The 20,826-nt window shown below is 42.5% G+C and overlaps 1 protein-coding gene across 1 annotated transcript; it reads right to left on the bottom strand.

Moving 5' to 3' along the window:
- Positions 1 to 13,582: 13,582 nt before the first annotated feature.
- Positions 13,583 to 20,584, bottom strand: LOC101759314 (lysine-specific demethylase JMJ703). The gene is made up of 13 exons (XM_004965142.4): positions 20,402 to 20,584; positions 19,408 to 19,751; positions 19,229 to 19,309; positions 19,073 to 19,150; positions 18,520 to 18,981; positions 17,980 to 18,204; positions 17,701 to 17,862; positions 17,110 to 17,478; positions 15,513 to 17,016; positions 14,999 to 15,102; positions 14,725 to 14,922; positions 14,208 to 14,615; positions 13,583 to 14,119 (listed from the first exon to the last, which is right to left on the bottom strand). Exons 2-12 carry the CDS (start codon positions 19,747 to 19,749, stop codon positions 14,352 to 14,354), a joined length of 3,789 nt encoding a protein of 1,262 aa, XP_004965199.1. The 5' UTR covers positions 19,750 to 19,751; positions 20,402 to 20,584; the 3' UTR covers positions 13,583 to 14,119; positions 14,208 to 14,351.
- Positions 20,585 to 20,826: the final 242 nt, after the last annotated feature.

The raw sequence follows: 20,826 nt of genomic DNA, 5'->3' as shown, positions 1-20,826 counted from the left end.
TGTTGTTTAGACCTAAACAGTGAATTAAATGGTTGGACTGTTTAAACCGTTAAAAATCATTTAAACCGTCTAAACAGAATCGAGTTAAACATGATTAGATGAGCTAAATGACCATTTAATTTATAATTTAGTCAATAGGAGGATTACAACTACCGCAATCAACAATAAACTAATTAGCATCGTAAGCATATGAAGTGTTGTGGGATTTAGATTTCTTCCAAAAAAATTATTCAGTAGAATACTTACATTTTACATTTGTAAATATGTAGACTTTCTAGTATATTTGACTTTTATATACATAAATATGTATATTTTAGTGTTATTATACAAAACCGTTTAGGTTGTTTAATCCCATTTAAACACCATTTAAATGGTCTAAACACTAAATAAAGGATGACTGGTTGTTTACCGTTTAGCGTTTAGGATAACATTGATGATAGATTATGGGGTCACAAGCATATGTGAAAAATTCATGTTCTTCCTGCGTGCATATTGTGAAGCTCTGCTAGTAGTAGTAGCAGCAACATTCAGGTGCCCCCAGACAGTCACACTATAGCGCACATCGCACGCCGTGTCAACGCGATCTTGCAGTCTTCGTGGGTTACAAGCACCAGAGGAAGATATTGTTGTACGAGGCAGGAAGGCATTTTCATCAGATGGTCCATGGCAACCGCTCATTATTTGGCTCGCCTTCGTCCACGCGGCGGCTGCGCGGTCAATCTCAGCGTCGTTGCGCCCGCCCGAACGCCCGCCTTTGAGTGCTGCGGAATCAACCGCGCGGCCCGAGTATCTGACCACCGGACGCAAGGCTGCAACACATTGCTGGCGCGAACGACAGCACGCGCAAGAGCAACTCGCACAAAGTACAGATCAGGCTTGCATTATTGCTGATTGCCGGTGCCCAAACCTCCCCGAGGATCACCTAACAAAAGGAGAAAGATCGATCGGCGTCGAGAGCGACCGCGATCCTGACGAATTGATCTGAATTCGTTGGTGCTTGGGATTTGGGAAAGGTTTTGCGTTGATCTCGTTTCACAGTTAGGGTGTCTGTGGCGCATTGGCACCGGAGGGTTTAGGTACCTGCTTGCTGGTTTGGATTTTTGTTGCCCGGTCAGTTTCAGTCTCAGTGTCTCCTTTTTCTTTTCCTCCGAGTGGCGCGTAATCACGGCTTCTGGTTCATGAATTGTCGGCGCTAAGGATGGTTATTATGTCTGAAAGAACATTATCATCTGCTTGTAGGCTGGCTAGTGATGGGTCAGTTTATGAATCAGGTGTTCGTTCAAAAAAAAAAAAGTTTATGAATCAGGTTTATTGTGAGAGGATTGGCGGGCCAATTCCCGTCAGTGCAATAGGACGCTGTCAATTTCCGGGCGGTCCCGGATATGTGCACTCTCTCTCTGATTGAAAATATAAGTCATTTTCCTCCATAATTTTGAACCCAATGTTAATTCGGAAATGTCGATGTGTGTTGTTATAAAATATTATGTATGCTGCAATTAAATGCCATTTGCTGACATCTGAACAAGAAAAAAAATGCAGATGTTGGCACATATGGGATTATTGTCTGATTTTGCAGAGTGGTACACAGTCTCTGCTCTCCAGGAGCAAAGCTTTCAGACAAGGACTTGTTCCTGCAGGCACATGCTTCTCTGACGGTCCACATATCCTAGCACAGCAGCTGAGATCTAGAGAGAATCAACGTGCAGGTATTACGGCATGGTTTGGCAATCAGAAAAAAAAGATATCGATGTTTCAGCTTCTATCATGCATTTCATTTCCTTCAGCAGAGGAGGTACGGCGCTTCAGCTTATTCAGCCGGCTTATCAGCTATCAAACAGTGTTTTCCTCTCACAACAAATCAGTCGTTTCAACTTTTCAGCCGACTTATAAGCCGAAGCGAACGGGCTCGTAGTAGTTTCCACACAGTTGTTAGTTGTCTGTTCGTCCGGGACGGTCAGTAACCTCCGGCAGGTACCGCCACCATACAAGTCTGAATGTCTGATGTCGTGTGCTGAGTTCGGTTCAGTTCAGGACTTCAGGTCAATCCAGTGATTTGTTAATGCAAATCCGGAAACCAAAACCAGATTCCAATATACCTGCTGCAGTGGGAACATTCAGATACAACCTCATTGAAAATGATCTGAATTATAAAGTGATTCCTTCGATGATGCGTAAAGGGCCCGCAGTTTGGGTTATATTATAACGGATTTGTTTCTTTAGTTGAATGGGATCAGTTTTATTTTATCCATCAATATGTATTTCTGTAAGTGGCATGGGAAAACAGATAAATAATCATTCCCCTATTTTATAAGGTTGCCCATTGATGCTGTGATTTTTTTTTTGCCACAAGGATTTTGTACGTAAAAATTCGGTCTCGCATTTGATTTTGTTTTGCTTGCTAATAAATAAATTGCTACGGTACGTAGGAGGAAAAAAATAGTGTTTTAGCCGTGTTGGTCGTGACGTGGTCTAGACGGATCTACTGCTAGCGCTTGTTGTTCGCTGGAATTCTTTCTTGGTGAGTTGTTGCTGCCCTGATTGAGCCCATCTTGAGTCCCGAGGTGAGAAAGCCATCATCAAGGCACGTCGGTTGTTACAATAACGGTGACACAGTAGCACACGGTCCATGATCTTTTGTGAAACTGAGGATACGCAACAACACTCACTACAAGCATGCACATCCGTAACCCTATCTTTATCAGCATCTCAGTAAGATTGGATTGGCAAATTTTAAAATAACGAACTAGTCCAAATTGTTGTGAATTTTCATTAAAATTTTACAAATTTTGCTCTTTGTTGCCGGTGAACGAAAAAATCAATTTCGGCTGAAAAATTTGTAAAATTTGAAAACTTCTAGCATCTATATATACCTCCTATAAGCTACAATAGGCATGTATCGATTGATAGTGCTCTGGTTGAGCTCTTGTTGCTCATATTAACGCGTTGTAGGTTCAATTCAATTCTCGCTGCAGACCCTATTTTTACACAAATTTCTTACACTAACAAATGGGGCTCCACACCTTCCCGGGGATTAAAAAAAAATAGCACGTGACCCTCTGGATCGGCTCAAATCCAGCCAACCATCAAGCTATAGAAAAGTTGTGAATACAAATTGTGTACAGCATTTGATAATGTTTATAAATATTTAAAGTTTCTATATCTTGGCAAATTTTTTACCAACAATCCAAATTTCACGAATTTCGTTGAAAATTCCTTACACTGACCAATGGGCTCCTCACCTTGGCGGGCATTTAAAAAAAAATAGCACGTGACCCTCTGGATCGGCTCAAATCCAGCAAACCATCGATCTATAGAAAAAGGTTGCGAATACAAATTGTGTACAACATTTGATAATGTTTATAAATATTTAAATTTCCAAATTTTGGTAATTTCTTTACCAGCAATCTAAATTTTACGAATTTTGTTGATTTTGAAGGGGACTGAAAAAAAAATTGAAAAACGAATTGCAAACCCTAAATGAACTCGAACTCATTACCTCAGTGGCAAGTAACCTAATACTGAAAGAATAAGCACTGTTAATTTGTGCATCTCTATAATACGCAAAAGAATGAAAAATTAGTTCATGGACAGATACCCAATTATCTGTGTCAGGCATCTGTCCTTGTAGGAATCCAAATGGTCACATGATAAAGAAGTTCAAACGGCCTTGCATTTACCACAATTGCAAGAGAAGTAATAGATCAGGCTCCACAGAAATGCAAAATGAAACCTTGATCAAAAGGGAGAGGAATATCTCAGTTCGCCAGCAACAAAAAAAATCATCTACTTATGCGTATCATCCTACCAATGCATTTGTTTCAATTGTGCCAGGTGGACGTACAGTGAATGGTCAATATCTGCAAAATCTTTCTGTGACATCCAAATTTCTGGAATATTCTGTCACTTCCAGTTCCAGGTCCAGGTCATTCGAGTGCGAAAGTGGAGAGCAAATGTAACTTCTTGGCTTGGCTTGCGGACCAGAAAAAGAATACATGCAGCATTCAATTTAGCAGAAGGGGAAAAATGAATGCAGGATCAAAACAGTGAGATTTTTTTTTTACTACACAGAAGCACCAACAAGAATTGCTAATATAACTTCCTCCAACCAAATGCATGTCTATGTCCTGCTGCGTGAACATGGAGAACCAAGCAACCCATATGCAAACATAAGTCGAGACAAGGATTGGTGTGGGAGGACACGTGCGCTACTGCAACGGGCATAGATTTCGTAGCTCGAGATTGCAGAGTTAGCCGGATGGCAGAGAAATTCATAAACTGCTGATGGTGAATCCAAAACTATGATACCAACAACGGCTTGGAACGGGTAGCTTAAGGTTGCGCGGCTAGGAAGCACCACTAGAGAACTGATTTAGGGAACTGATTTTAGATACTACTCTTTTTAGTCTCGGTTTACTTTCGGTCCGGGAAAAAAGGGGTACGTTACAATTTACTCCCAGTTGGTATTTACAATCGGGACTAAAACCCTTTAGTCCCGATTAAAAAATCAGCCACCCGTGGGGATCCTTTAGTCCCGGTTGAAAAATTTAGGCACACGTGGGGGACCTTTTAGTCCCAGTTGGTAAGATCAATCGGGAGTAGAAGGTCACCCTTTAGTCCCGGTTAGTATTACCACCTGGGACTAAAGCAATCGGGATAAAAGGGGATCCTTTAGTCCCGATTGGTGTTTCCAATCAGGATAAAAGGGTCCCCCACGAGTGGCTGAAAAAAGAATAAAGCCCTCAGACCCTTTTTATCCCGGTTGGTGTTTCCAACCGAGATAAAAAGGGTTCCCTATGTGTGGCTGGGAAAGGACTAAATCCCTCGAACCTTTTTATCCCGGTTGGTATTACCAACCGGGATTAAAGGGTCCTCCATGAGTTAATACAAAAGGATAGCATCCCCTATATAGATAGATGTGGTGTGTAGGTGGGATGGTAAGAAAGCTACACGTGAGGCTTGAGATCATGGGTTCGAATCCCACGGACCGCGCACATACATACTTTGCATGAAAAATCGCGTGACTTTTGGGGGACCTCCCGATATTTTTTATTTTTGCAATACCAACCAGGATAAAAGGGGCGGGAGGCAACCCCTGGCGTGGTGACCGGGTCTTATATCCCGGTTTTGGGACCCGTGATAAAAGACCCCCCTTATCTCGACGGATTAATCCTGGATGCATTTTTAGGAGATATGCACCCTACGAACTGGTACTAATACCGAATTTTCTAGTAGTGAAGATGATAATGAAACATGCAATCCTCATACACACGCCGTTGATGTAAGTGTAACCTCTGAATCCAATCAAAGCCAGGAACATTCGGACACCCCATAGGAACAGAAATGAGAATGCATGCACGCAGCGCGAAATCAAAATGACACTCAATTCGGACGAAGCAGTCCGTGGCGCTGTGGTTTACGGCGGCCAGGCCGGTTGGTGGCTGGCGACATGGTCGCGGAAGAAAAAGGCAAGGCAGCTGCGAGGGAGGCGACGGTTCCTGCCTGGTTTCTTTCGCGGCCAGGGTTTGGTGCATCACCTGGCCCGGTCGTGCCCCCGAGCCCCGACGACGAGCGGCGGTTTGACTCGCGCGGCCGCGTGGTTGGAGGCTTGGAGCTAGTGGCAGGGGCAGGACGGGGATTTACGTAAGTGATTCGGTCGCGGTTTGCCTAAAGGTTGTTTGGCTGGCGCCCTCGCTGCTCAATCGATCGTCCTCTCCTCGTATGCGCAGCACGATCGCGTTGCCTGTCTTTGTCGTCGGCTCGTTGCATCTTCGTGGCCGCTTGTAAGCACGCCGCAGCTGGTACGGCGATCTTAGGGTGGCCACGACGGGGATACGGTACGGTGGCGTGTGGTGGGGTACAGCGAACTAGCTAGGATTAGTGCAGGGTCATTTTCGCGGTGATAATTAAGCTGCTGTGGAAGATGTGCGAGGTTGCCTGAAATGGAGGTCGAATCATGCGTTCACCTTACAAGATGGAAATTGGTATCTTGGAGGTTGGGCTGGTGCCGCCTTTTCGAGTCTGAAATGAAAATTTCATGTGGTATTTGTTTTTGAAAAGAGTGAGAAATTTCAAAAAGTTAAGTTTATCTCTACAGTAAAACACTGGTTTCAGCTCCTATATATATGGTGTTCAAGCTTTGTACACTTGCTCTAGAGGCAGTGGCTACCATTCCTCATAGTTATGCCTTCATGATAAATAAATGATCAATTTCCTATTACAAATATCTATTCTGGTTTAGCTCTTTTCTCAAAAGAAGACGACGGATTCTTTAACCTCTTTCGTGCCCATGTTGCATCGTGGTATTAAATTAAAGGGGGAAAAGGTGCAGAATCCAATCCAATCCAATTCAAAGAGGAGAGTTGATATAGTTAACACAGAGAGTGGCCTAGCCTTTGGTTCCCAAAAGCTTGTTACTAAAATACGCATTCTGTCTCTGCTTTGTTTCACACACTTCTTTTTTTCAAATAAGGATTTCACACACTTCTTGAAGGTCCTGTGGAGATGAGAGGTTAGATTGTAGTTTTTTTTTTGCCCCATGGAACATGTTTTTGCCGTAGAAATATTGGACAAGAAGGGACATCTTTATGTGGGAGAAGAAATCTTTTTATGTGTTTTCCCTATAGTTTGTGCGTAAACGACTGGGACATGTCTTTATAATGGCCGTTAACATCAGAGAAGTCCTATTTATGCAACTTCCTTTTTTTCTCTCTGAGAAACTGCTGAGCAGACTTGAATGAACCGAGAAACTCGTGAGCACACTCATACAACAAAGAGCAAAGCAAATGATTGAGGCTGCTTCGTTCCATCATGTTTGACTATTATTTTTCGGAAAAGCGAAGGTTCTCAATGGAACTAAATTTTTGTTAGAGAGGAAAAAAAGTCTTTTTCTCTCCCCCTCTTCATAATTCCCTTTGTGAGTATCTCGGACTTCTTTTCTTTTCTTTTTTTTCTCCCGAGCGACCGAGCCCCGACGATGGCTGCGTGCCCGCACTGCGGGTGGCGGGTGGCGCGCACGGTTGCTGGGAGCCGAAAGGTGTTGGCTCCTCGTACGCGCGCGCGGCGCAAGCACGGCATGGTGGTGGTGCTGCTTGTCTTTGTCGCTTGCTCTTCGTGGCCGCTTGTAAGCAAGCTGTGACTCGCATGATCATGGCTGGCCACGCCGGGGATACGGTGGCCTACGTGTTCTTGCCGGTGGTAATCCACTCGTGGGCTAGCTGGATATCCATTTTTATAGCGATGAGTGGTAAAAGATGTGCCACCCTGATCCACCGCGCTATTATTGATCCTAGTGAACCCACATGTTATTCACGGTGAGAATAATGGACGATATATAGGTCGCCTGAAATATTCGAGCCTAAAAGGCTCGTGCTAACCTCTTGGGAATCATGGACCGGTGGATCCACAAACGAGAGGCAACGAATGCTCAGCTGAGAAAAGATTTGGACTCCACCTTTATGCTAACCTCTTGAGAATTATGGAAGGAACGGAATGATCGGGTGTTCGTCAGAGGCACATCCAAGCAACCGGCACAGCTGGTGCAAAGTATTTTGGAGGAGGTGCTGCTCTGATCTTGCGCAGGCACTAAGCAGCTCTCCATCATAGGTTGGTCGGCACCAGTGGAAGCTCAACGTCAGTAACGTGTTAAGGCCACAACCCTTCGGTTGTTTGTTTCCGAAATGTAATACCTAAGAAAACCGAACCATGTGCATGTGCTCGGGATGCTCGCATTGTAATTTGAACTATTCTCTTCTTCTTAATACAAAGATACACATCTCCCCTGCGTATTCTCGAAAAAAAAAAGCTCGTGCTAACTTTCAAAAAACATTTGAGAGACAAATTTCGAAAAGGTAAATTTGTCCGTACCATAAAACACCATTTTCATCTCGTACGGTAATAAACTTCCTCTAATTCATTTTGCTACCATGCATCATTTACAAATCAATAATCAATTTTCCAACCAGAGGTCCATTTTAAGCGCTTTCTCAAAAAAAAAGAGAGACGAGCCTCTTTTGCGATCATGTCACATCGAGGTATTACAAGGAAAATAACTTGCAAACCCCAATCCAATTTGGAGAGTAGATTACATATTTAACACGAAGTGGCCCTTGCCTTTTGGTTCCAAAAGCTAGTTATAAAAATGTCTTCTTTCTCCGTGTTGTTTCGCACTTGCGGGTATTTTGGAGTGAGTACTATGTTATAGGCGTAGATATTTGGATAGGAATTGAACATGCGTATGTACTCCTTCCGTTGCAAATTGTAATTCGTTTTAGATTTTTTAGATTTATAGATGTTTGTATGCATCTACATATAATGTATGTCTAGATGCATATAAATATCTATACACCTAGAAAAATCAAAACGATCTATAATTTGGAACGGAGGGAGTACAAGAAATTGGAGTAGGTCTTTATGATTGAGGTTAACATCAGAGATAAGTCCTTTTTGGTAAAATAAATAAATAAGTAAATAAAATCCACATTTTCGAGCAAACTTATACGGACCAAGAGACTCGTGAGCAATTTCTCTCACTTACACATTAAAAAAGGACGAAATAAATGATTGGGGCTGCTCTCGCATCATGTTGTTGACTTTTATATTTGGACGAAGCGAAGGTTCTCATGGGGACTAAAATTTGGCCGAGAGAGGAAGTCTTTTTCTCTCCTTTTTTTTTTCTGTTTCCCTTGTGAGAGCGATCTCAGAGAGTTGTTCCATGTCAACTTGCGCCTTGGCTGTACTTTGGTTTATGGCATGTAGTTGGTGGCACAGGGCATTGAGATATGGCGTCTTGTCCGTTTACTCTGCAAGCTCAAATGCTTGTGCTTCTTCGGCAGGATCAATTTGCAGCATGATCGATCATGTAATTTTTACTTCAATCGGTTAGAAATAAAGTCGATGTCATGCGTCAAATTACAAATAAAGTTTTACAGATGAATATGAAGGTTGCCAGCTTCACAATCTTTCATGGCTGACTTTTTTGTTTAATCATATATATAATATAATAAAGCAAGCGCATAATCCAAATGCTTGATCGCATCGTCAGATCATCTTTTTCATGGATATTAGCAACGAAAGAATCTTTTTGAAAGAAAAGAAAAATACGGTAAGCTAAATTAATAGAATTCAGAAGGCACTTGCTCTGCTGAAGTCACCTTGAGATCGATTTGCATTGCATCCTAAGCAAAGATGCTACCAGCAATCCGTTAGCGTGAGCAGCAACTCCATTTCTTGGCCGGATGCTAGCTCGCTAGCCTGACGGCGCCCCAACAACTACTACAGCAACAAGAGATGGAATTCTTCCTTTCCACATTGGAAATATAAAACGCAAGAAAGGAATCAACTCAAATCATATGGTTTACTAGCAACTTCCACTTGCGGTCACATCCATGATCCGCATCACTAAAAAGACTCTTGATCCTTTACTCTTCAATGGTTCACCTCATCTGCTGGCCCTTTTTTGCAACCGAATAATCTGCCACTTTTGTCAGGTCCTGTGACTACTCTGCCTGACGTGAACAAACTCTCAGGAATTCAGGTGCCCCAGAATACTGACGTCGTCCTGTGAGCTGTGAACCTGTCTACAAACTCTGAGGCTGTGAGCTAACATCTAGGTGCATCCAGTTATTCTAGCTCAAACTATGGTTTCAGACGATCTGCAGGTGGTTTATTACAAGGCAGGCATTATTGGGTCCCGGCTCCCGCGCTAGTCTAGGGCGGCGGCTGCACGGTCAGCTTCAGCGTCGTTGCCGCCCGGCCGCCTTTGAGTGCCGCGGAAACAACGGCGACCCGAGTATCTGACCAGACGCATGGCTCCAAGATACACTAACGCTGGCACAACAAAGTGCACACAACAAGAACTTGCATTATTGCTGGTCGCTGATGCTCAAACCTCTCGCTCTCTATCCCAGTCCCAGGATCATCACCTAACAAAGGCGGAAGATCGACCGGTGCAGAGAGCGACCGCCTTCCCAGTGATCCTGACAATTTAATTTGATCTGGTCTGGTTGGCGATTGGTGCAGGGAAAGGTTTTTGCGTTCATTTCATGGTTCCGGTGTGTGTGCCTGTGTGGCGCACCAAATGGCGCAGCAGGTAGATACCTGCTGCTGGTGCCCTTGGAACTTTGTTGTGCCGTCGGTTTCAGGTTCAGTCTCGGTGGTCTGCTTCGCTTTTCTTTTTTCCCTGAGTGCTGCGTGGTCACGGCTTATTGTTCATGAAATGTCGGCATTAAGGACGGATATGTCAGAAAGGGTGTAGTGATTGTAAGCTTGCTATTGATGCTACAGCTGAGATCCAGGTTCGCTATTGTGCATTTGTGCTAGAACCCGGCCAGTTCCCGCCAACGGGACAGCGGCCATTTCGGGCTGGTCTCTGTCTCTCTCTGATCTTAAAGATAAACTATTTTGCAAAAAAATCGAACCCAGCGCTGATCGGGATACGTCGATGTATATATGCTGACAGCCTGACACTATATTTTACCACGGGCATTGACGGCATGAATAGAATTACAGAAGTTGGCACATGCTGGGCTGGAGACTACTGCCTGATTGTTCAGCCCAAAAGGAGTCCTCGACGACCTTTAGGAGCAAAGTCTTGAGAGTTGAGACAAGGACTTGTTCCTGCCACATGCTCCACTGACCACACATTCTCCTAGCGCCGGAACTGGGAATAATTCAGAAAAGAGTCTGCCTGCAAACTGTCTATCAGTCTACGGCATGCTGCTGTCAGTAGTTCCGGCTTCCATTTCCATCACACCCTCTGCAAAGAAGGTACCTCTAAAGTCCAAACGCAACTGGCTGTTCATAGTCTTGTGTAGGTGTTCATAAGGGTGGATTGCGTGTGTGTTCGTAGGAGCGAGTGTACGTACGTGTACGTGAGCATTGTACTGTGTGATTCGGAAAAAAAAAATGCAACTGGCTGTTGCCTGTTATTGGTCTGTAACCTCCAGCAGGTACACGTCTAGCTACAGCCACCATACGATTAGTCTGATGACGTGTGTTCAGTTGAGCCCAGGGATTTGATAATCCGAATCCGGAAACCTAAAACCAGATTCCAATATACCCTAGTGCCGGTCTGCAGTGCGAACACTCGGATACAACCTGCTCAAGCTCAATCAATCCTAGGGGTTGTGAATTCTTTTCTTGGGCTTCGCTTTCGGGATTGCGTGCGCGGAAGGCGACGGGGTTGGCTGCCGTATTCAGCCACGGATAATAATCGCATGGATATGATGCCAGCATCGGGCGTTCGGACAAACAAGGAATCAAAGTTTGGAATAGAGTACGAGCGCGCCGGGGTCCAGCGCCGCCAGAGATTAGCGCATCCAACAAGCTTGCCTATGGGCTCTCAGTGACGTCAAGACTCGTGTTATCAAAGTATGGTTTTTAATTTTGATGCCTTCTGTTCAAGTGGAGGGCTTACAAATCTATGAATTCTAACCTGACGTCTGTCGCATGAAGGTTACAATTTAGAACGAACGGAGTAGTACTTAAATTAAAATATGTTTCTAATTGGGTATTATTCTGCGTGCCATTTGCATTGGCGGCAAGGCAACAAGTAACCACACAAGATTCTGTTCGTTCAATCGTTCTCCAACTTTCAGCTTGCTTGTGGTGAAGGTGACAAGCTAGTCTAGTTAGCCGAGCCTCACCAGTTTGGCAGTGGGTGCTACAATGACCAATTGCACCGCACTAGTTATATGCTGTATATATGTTTCTAAAATAAGTAGAAGAAATTTTTTAAAAAAGGTTAGCCAGTCGTTTCTTGTGTTTTACTTGTCATTTTGGGTACAGCTGCCAAAATATCATGCCTTTTGACCATTATTTTTCTAAACATTGATTATCATAATTACTATATATAAGAAAATACACCATTTTTATCTGATGCCCTTAATACTAAGTACTTCTTGAAGGCCACGTAGAGCCGTCGCGAAAACATGCAAGTGGGACTTGTGACTTGTCCAACCATACGAGGACCGATCGTTCTCATAGAGGTCCAAATGTCCATCACGCATGGTGTAACAGACACAAGAACCAAATATCAAAGTTGATATCGACATGCACCAGGGTCCAACGCAACAAGCCAAACACGTAGCAACGATCTGCCGTGCAGCTGTCCTGAAAGCCACTAGCTCATATAAATGTGTGGAAAAAAATGTGAAGTCTTTGCTCACCTACTCCCATGGTTCTTCCAAGGCAATATCTGATTGCTCATTTGGAGCAGCTGGAATTTGTGGGTTCATTTGGATCCAACGCTTGGATGGATTCTCTATGTTAGTTTTTCAGCACCCAAAGATCGATTCACGCCTCTTGACTACTTTATGAACCACTCTACATCTATGACAATATTTAATCTGGGGTTGTGTTCGCTATGATCACATAGTGAGCATGAACGACGTCATTACAAAAATTAAGTGGTATGAAGCAAACCAACAAACTCATCAATGGTATGTATTCATGCAGGACTTGTGGTAAGAACGAAGTAGGACTTCCCAGAGTGCTTCATTGTAGGCTAGTAAGTGTTTAAAAAGGCTTGAGATGGTAGCCAAGTTGGTGATTGTTCAATGCCCTGAATTAATCCTAAGGTTGGTGGTTTGCTAACAGAAGGCTGCTGCACAATGTTCAGTTTGCTATTGTGTTCTCCACTTTTACAGTGTTTTGCTTTGCGATAATCTTTGGGCAAATGTTGACTCAGGTTGGCTATTTCTGCCATGCATAAACGCTTGCGGTATAATAATGTCGTTTTGAGTTTGATATGGTACAGGAAAAGTTATAAACCTCATAGTGGATTAGTCATATTTAGCTAAGCCATTGATTTTTCTGAGTTTAACAGCAGTGTTTTCACAGCCAATATCTCCTTTTTCCTGCTTACCTATAAATGGAAGAAATAAGTTATTATATTAAAAAACTGCGGTGGGATACACCAGGGTAAAAGCAACAGCTCTGAGTGAGTGCAATTAGAAATTATGTTACCTCAGACTCATTTTCAGTCTTCGTTCTTGTGGCATCAATTTGTACTCACATGCATGAAGTCTACTTTCTTACCACTGTAAAATCGCAACCACTGACAAGGACTGTTAATTTCTCGATGGCCCACCTTAACCTTTGCTTGACTAGACTCTGGACTGAGCCTACTAAATTATCTAACCCATGACTCCAATCAAACCCTACACCAGGTTGCACCCTCCAATGAATATACCACACTATCCCAATTTGGACACTGGTACAAATTCAACCCATCCTCCATAGAAAACAAAGTAATAAAAAGGGAAAAGGATACTTTTTAAGGCTTTTACAGATCAATGTAGTGTGTAAACCCTAGAAGGCTTAGAAATTATTTATTTAGCACTGCACTCTACCAGGTGATTGAACCATTTAAATCCTTATCTCTTCTAAGTCAACAGGACCTGTAATACATGACAAGTGGCAATACATATTTGGAAATACTACTACAAGCATACAGTATACCACCTTCTATGCAAAATGCAACGTAGGCATACACAATCAATACTAATTCAGAGAAAATACAAATTGCTCTTTTTGCTGATTTGCAGGTGAAAATGGACATTAAATTTATCAAATTAAATAGAACTGTTCACAAAGTTGCCAATCAACGTTCATCAGCTAGTCCTTAAGGACAGAGCAAGGAATGATACATATCAGTTCTTAAGAAGAATCGAGTGTATGGTTTGTTAAAAGGGAGTTGGCACATGCATGGACAGCTGATTCAGTTTATACTAAAGTGTTAGTCAAAGTTACACCATGCATGCCACGAGAATACATAAATAGTGGTTCATCCAGAGAAGAATACAAATTCTGGAAGAATCCAATAAGGATACAGAATCCATAACGCATGGATCTCGTTACATCAGACAAGCATGCATGACTAACGGATTTCAAGAACAAAGGAATATGATGACCCAGTTGCATTGTATAATAAGTCGCTTACCCTTATCAGTTGGTAAAGTAATTAGCCATTAACTAATCACAAAATCTTGAGGAACGACGAAATGGCAATAAAAAAATCATTATGCCATTACAAATGCGTGTGCTTCTTACTTGTGACTTCCTTGCGGGTGAATTGGTGATGTGGCTGTAGCCTCATGCTTGTTGACACCACATACAATAACTGACAAAAAACAAACAAGGATCATAATTTGCAACAAAATAGTAGTAAATAAGACACATATATCACTTAATAAAGTAAAAATTCTTACAGAATGGAGTATGGACACGAGAATGGAAAGAATGGGCATGAGGGCAACCAAAGAAGCAAGCCTCAGAGTTAAAACTGCTTGATCCCGTAAAAAAAAATCATGCTATCTAAGATTGGTCAGTACAACAGCTTGTATTTACGCTGGTCAGCGCCATTGCTTCGCAATCTCCTCATCAAGGATTTGGCAAGCCTGCTGCCTAGAATTATCATCCAGAGTTCTATTGCTCATCAGTAAACTGCGCAATGCTCGCAGTTCATCACAATTAGCCCGTTGGAAGAGGCCCCTCAGTGCAATATGCAGTGGATCCTGAGGTGGCATATGCTGACTGTCTTGATCCTCAATGACAACATGAGGCCTGGACCGCCAGTACTCTGTACAGATGTGATCTCTATCCCGAACCTCAATTGCCTGTTGTACAATTGCACAAATGTCAGTTAGAACAGTAAAAGAGCCTTGCCATCGTGGAACAGTGCGTTGCAGAGAATGGTCAAGCGAATGCCAAGCATCAACACCACACCTGAACTATTGCTGGTGTTAACAAGCCGAACATTTCAAAGCCATCAATTGATCCTGGAGGCTGTAGTGTAGGAAGGTTAGCCCTACCCATACTGAGCTGCCTCCTTATTTCCATATTGAGCCTCTCACGGACCATATTCCAGCACTTGGAAGGAGAGACGTTAATAAAAATTTCACCAGGACAGTTTTCTACAGTCACCTGTAAATGCAACAAAATATCAAGCAAGGCACTGAAGAAATATGGAAGGTGCATAAGCTAAAGGCCAAAAACTTACCATAAAAAGAGGTCCCTGCTGGCCAGCGTCCAATATTTCAGATATGTAGTATGTCATTTCTACTGGATCCACAATGCTGAAGTATTTTACTCTGCTCTTAAACCCTGCATTTGCAAAGGGAAAGCATGCTAAAATAACATAGCAAAACATATATCAAACTGCAGACAAAAATCAAACCTATGAGTTAAGGCATTCAGAGATGTAGATATTGTAAGATTATGTATAATGCGTGATTGTGTTGCTTGAGCCCCATGGGCTGATTATATAGGAGTACATGGCTTGGAGAGCAAGTAGCCTCTCCCAGAGATAAGGAAGGTTATCCGGGAATTACAATCAATCCTAAACTAACCATATCCGGAGTTGCCTAATATACTCTAACAGATAACAATAGCGGAAACATTCGAATAGCAATTTGGATGTCTAGATACCATATATAAAATAGAAAAAGTGTTGAACCTGATAACATAAATCCTCAAGATGTCTAGAGGTGTGTCAATTTGCCTAAAAAACAAACCTTTTGGGAAGATTGCTTGGCTTGAGGACCACAACCTCCCAGATAGCACAGTACCAATTTCAATAGGTTCGACAGAGCATTTAAATCGGTGCACAACATTAGCTATGCGAGGACCCTTCTGTGCTACTCCATTCCTGCTGTGATTTTCCAAAGAAGGCTGCATAATCATAGCTGAATGGCCCCTAGCTCTAACTTCCACACCAGATAGAGGATCAGATTGTCTTTGATGCCACCTCTCATTTAATTGCTGATTACCAAAAGCCGGATGCCCACGATGGGCGCTGCCACTGCCTGAACCAAAAGCACCATACGAATTTTTCATAACTGAAGGATCTATGAGTGGCTTTGAAGCAGAGACATTGCACAATGCTTCCTGAGATGCAATTTGTGTTCCTGAAACAGTATTGGCAAACTGCTGGTTTGCAGTACTTTGTGTTCCTGAAGCAGTGTTGACAAACTGCTGATTTACAGTACGGGCCTGACTGCTATCTTTATCAGGCATCATTGAGGTATTAGTTTCTGATGTTATGAGTACTCGATCCTTGTATGAGTGACATAGAGCTGCATTGAAGTCGGATGCCATCAACCTATGAGAATTGCTTGAGCTTCCCAGACTTGGCTTCATGTTGGCTCCGTTGTCAATCATTGACAATGACCTGTTATGATGCTCACCAAGTGAAGCTGTACCGTCTCCAGTTTGAGAATAAGTTTCTCTACTCTCTTTAAGTACTGCCAAGCCATGCACACTTCTCATGGGTTCACTTGAAGTAACTAAGGGTCTTGTCACAGCATTTGAGGGAAATGATTGCCAAGAAGGAGCTGTCAAGCTTGGTGCTGAGCCTTTGTGGCCTCCAGTCCCTCCATTATATTGTTGTTGGCTCGCATCACTATTTGCTGGACAGGATAATTCATTCTTCACGCACGGCTCCTTCAGTGGTGAGACATTTCCCGGTTTTATCTGCTCTACTGAAGGACAGGCACTATTCGTCTCCTGACATATTTTAACCAAATTCATACCTGGACTAGCTACATCCAGTATCTTATTTTCATTGTTTTTCTGTTCCCAAGAAGGCACCAATGATACTGTTGATGCCTGTGACATGTAGGACCGTCTTGGGCCATCAGTTAATCTGCGAACAGTCTTGGAATCTTGGACTTTTTCTCGTTTGACACATGAGCTCAAACTTAATCCAAGATCAGAGACACCCCACCTGTGGATGGCACTTAGCTTTCCCCCCAAAGCATCAGCTAAGATATTTAGCTCATTGACATCATAACGGAATAGAAAAAATCTTTTGTCCCAGTCACATGAGCAAAGCTGCTTTGCATGTACCAGGCAAGCATATTTCTCTGGGGAACATGGACAGCCAGAAGCAGAAAGATGCAAATCATAGTAGCACAATGCACACTCCCTATCAGTAGAATCAAATTCAGCCTCCATTTTCCTAGATTGAGATGGAGAGCATATATGTTTTCTTTGTGCTAACTCCATCTCAATTCGTGCCTAAGGAGAGTAATTTAGAGAATATTAGATATCAATGAATCTGAAACAAATGACATTACTTGTATAGTTAAATATACTGTGACTGGCATTTACCTTCAGCGACTTGCATATGGTGCTATCAGGTCCACATATGCTCTTCCACCTCAAGTTCTCAGCAGAGTTCCGCTTGAGAAATAGGATGTCCCACTGAGCTCTTATTGCTTCTCTTGCAGCCCCAAGCAATAGCTTATCATGGGAGATAGTTATTTTCCGAGATTGTTCACGATAAAGCTCAACGGCATTTTGTCCAATTGGCAGCCAATCAATGGGTGCCACATTAACAGCTTCTGCACAATTGAACCCACAGTTAAAACCAGCATGGTATGCCCGTGGGAATGTCAGTACAAACTCTCCCTCATGCTGAACACAACGGTAGACAGGTACTCCTTCAGATTTAAGCAATGATGGTGAAAACTGAGTAACCTGCAGAAGAAATTGGCATTGTCATTTACAAAAATATACGATTACAACCTGCATGTAAGAGGGAGGGAGGGAGGGAGTCTTAAGTGCCTGAGAAGTCGAAACATAATCACAAAATAGCCCGAGTAAACTATGTTATGGCATAATCCATAGTTAACATTATCTGGCAAAGCTTTTATACCTGAAGCCATAATTGACAATCACCAACCAAGAGAGAAAAGTTACCAGGTTGTGAAGCAAATCAGGTTGCTCCTCAAACAACTCAGGTAGATGTTTCCTCATTGCAGCCTCTAAATTCACAGCATCCTTTCCTGGAACTCCATACCACATCTTTGGAGCACCCCAATGCATGTAGTTCAGTGAGTACAAATGATGGTCTTCAACATGCTGTCAACAGACACGACAAATTAGCCAAATGTCTCAGGATACCAGAATATCAATCTTTGATAATTAATAGCATCAATCACAAACTATAGAAAATAGCCATGCTCACAAGCATCTTACCCAGCAGAATGATGAAAAGCACATGCCGACATACACCCAAGGCACCAAAACACCAGAAATGTCACCACCCTCAAAAGAAAGAACTGAACCTTGTAGTCTAGGCAAGTTGTTTAGATTCCACCCAGATTGTGCATACTTATCATCCACATCAGATTTCATTTCAGGAGATAACTTTGGAAACCCGCTGCCAAAAGTTCCAGTCTCCAAATCAGCACCATATATTACCTATATGAGAATGTATTTCCCGATAAGTTAGAAGATAGCATGAGTATTTCTGTATATGTAAATAAATCGGTAACACGGAGCAGTACCCATTAAGATATCATATGCAAGGTCTATGACTATTTAGCAACGCACACTAGCGAGGAATCATACTAGCAGTAACAGCACTGAACTGCAAAGTGGAAACTAAAGTAGAAATTCTCTAACAGGACATGATCCAAAGATGTCTCAGACTTGGGACCACTAGCATCGCAGTTTCAAAAGCTTAAATCGCAACGGGCATAGGTACTCTTTGCTAATTTGTTATTTTTTTAATACCTCTATCTCTTCTGTCGGCCTTTCAACTATGCGCCAATACTCGCCTTCAATGTCTTCCACTGATGGTGGTGAATCTCTGCATTTTTCTTTCATAAAATACTGATCACTGAAGGCATCTGCATACTTCTGAAACATCTGTAGTGTGAACTCTGGTCCTGGTTCAAATCCAAACCTCTCTTGGTTTTGCTGCATTCCAATTTGATTATGATTAATTTCTTCAGTCTCTGAGAGCCTTCTCCGCTTCTTCATCATTCCACCTCTTCTGCTCTTCTTGGATGATTTACGGTTTTGGAGCTTGTCAACCTTCTGTACCCTAGTAGAAAATTTTGAGCATTCCCAAATGTTTTTCTCTTTAAGAAGGCACGGCGGCTTCCATGAAGCAGGCGGAACAATACGGCAAATTCCATAAGGTTCTGCCATCGGGCGGATACTCTCAATGTATTTTAAGGTATCCTGGAATTCCTGTTCCGCAAGAAGATACCATAAGATTAGTGTCTGCAAATAAAAAGACAGTACAGTGAAAGTTCTGATACAATACAATGTTGCAACAAACCTCCTCAGTCGGATAGAAAACAGGAGCCTCATCAAGAACAGGCCTGCGTGCACCAGATGGATTCCATCTTGCAATAACCTGCATGAAGTGATGTGACATAAGCAACAACATAACATCTTTGGAGGCAATACATCAATTTCACAGAATTGCACAGACCTTTTGGCAATTGGCACAATCTGGACATCCTCGGAGTACTCCTTTAGGGAATTGTTGTCTATGTCTTGCTGAACTTGCACCCTGTCCATATAATCGAGCAATATTGTGCAAGGCATTAAAATCATGATAAAATTCTGGTAACTGGTGAAGCAATAAAGGATAAAATAAGAAAGTGCAACCTTTTCTGCTACTTCAGCATCAGAATCATCGTCTGCGACAAGATCAAAGCGACTATAATCTATTGGAGGTCTGTTGCGCAGTGATTTCCTGCAGGTATCGCTTCCAGAAGTACTGCAAGTTGTGTCACTCTGGCGATTCACTGAACTGGATAGGTATTCCAAAATTTCCACATCATTGTCAACACTCTGTAATGCTACAACAGGACTAGAATGAGCATCAACAGGTTTAATATCGTCTTGGGTTGCCCACGATGCAGAGGCAACAAAAGGCCCAAATCCAGGTGGAATTGATGGTTCAGGGTCCTCAATGACTGTGGCTGCAATGCCTTCTGTTCCCATCATTGCTAAAACAAACGAAATATACTTTGATTAGCACAGCACGAAATACATTACATCCAAGCTGAATATCAAAAATGCACTGCAACTACATATATACTGACTCAAGCATCTTTGCTGCAATAAATAGCACAAGATTAAAGGAACCAAACCATAAAGCAACAAAGGAGCGTGCTTATCATCAAACGACCTAATTCAACATATAAAGATTTGAAACAAAAGGTGAACATGAAACTGAAGAGCAGCATCTTGACAGTTGCAAATAGCTTAGTTCCCATTTCAATTGTTGTCATATTGCCCTACATCTACTTAGTACTTACTCAAAAAAGTATATGCTTATTAATTATGTCTAGTATAATCAATTCCAAACCGACATCATAAATTCCAGATCATCTCCAATTCTCCACAGCAGATCCAGAAGAATACCAATCAAGAAGCATTCATGGATCAAACGCAACCTATCAACTTATAATTAACTCCACAGGGGCGGATCCAGTATAGGACATGGGTGTACATATGTACACCCAATGATTTTTTTTTTTGCAAATAATCGAAGTTAGTCAATATATCAGATCCGAATAAAATTGGCTTACATTAGGGTTTTGGGGAGGTCGATTTCTACAGCGGGAAGGGAAGGGGATGGAATGGAAGGGCATACCTGATGAATACTCATCACCCGCGCAGGGCCCGACGAAGACCTGGCGGAGGATGGCGCCGCTCGCCCAGTCGTCGGCGCTCGCCCAGTTGTCGCCGGCAGGAAAGAAAGGAAGAGGGGGGTGAACGGGAGAAAGCCTTGCTTGGGTACCGTCGTCAGCCGGTAGCAGCGAGTCGACCAATCACAAAGCAATGACGCAAGCAATGGCTGGGGCCTTGGGCGAAGTAGCTGTTTGCTGCCCTTTGTACGACTTTTTTTTTCTTTCTTTCATCGTTTCATTGTGCTTTCTGGTTTCGATTAATCAAAAATGGAAAAGGGTATTACTCTTTAGCATACAACATAATTCTATTTGTATGTCTAACATTTTTTTTGTTTTTTTATTTGTGACTACTTAGTAGTATTTTGGTCATTAAATGATTGTAAATCTA

Source organism: Setaria italica, chromosome IV (assembly GCF_000263155.2).
Source record: "Setaria italica strain Yugu1 chromosome IV, Setaria_italica_v2.0, whole genome shotgun sequence".
Lineage (NCBI taxonomy): Eukaryota > Viridiplantae > Streptophyta > Magnoliopsida > Poales > Poaceae > Setaria > Setaria italica.
The sequence above is the reverse complement of the archived record's forward strand: the minus strand, read 5'-3'. Positions and strand labels throughout refer to the sequence as shown.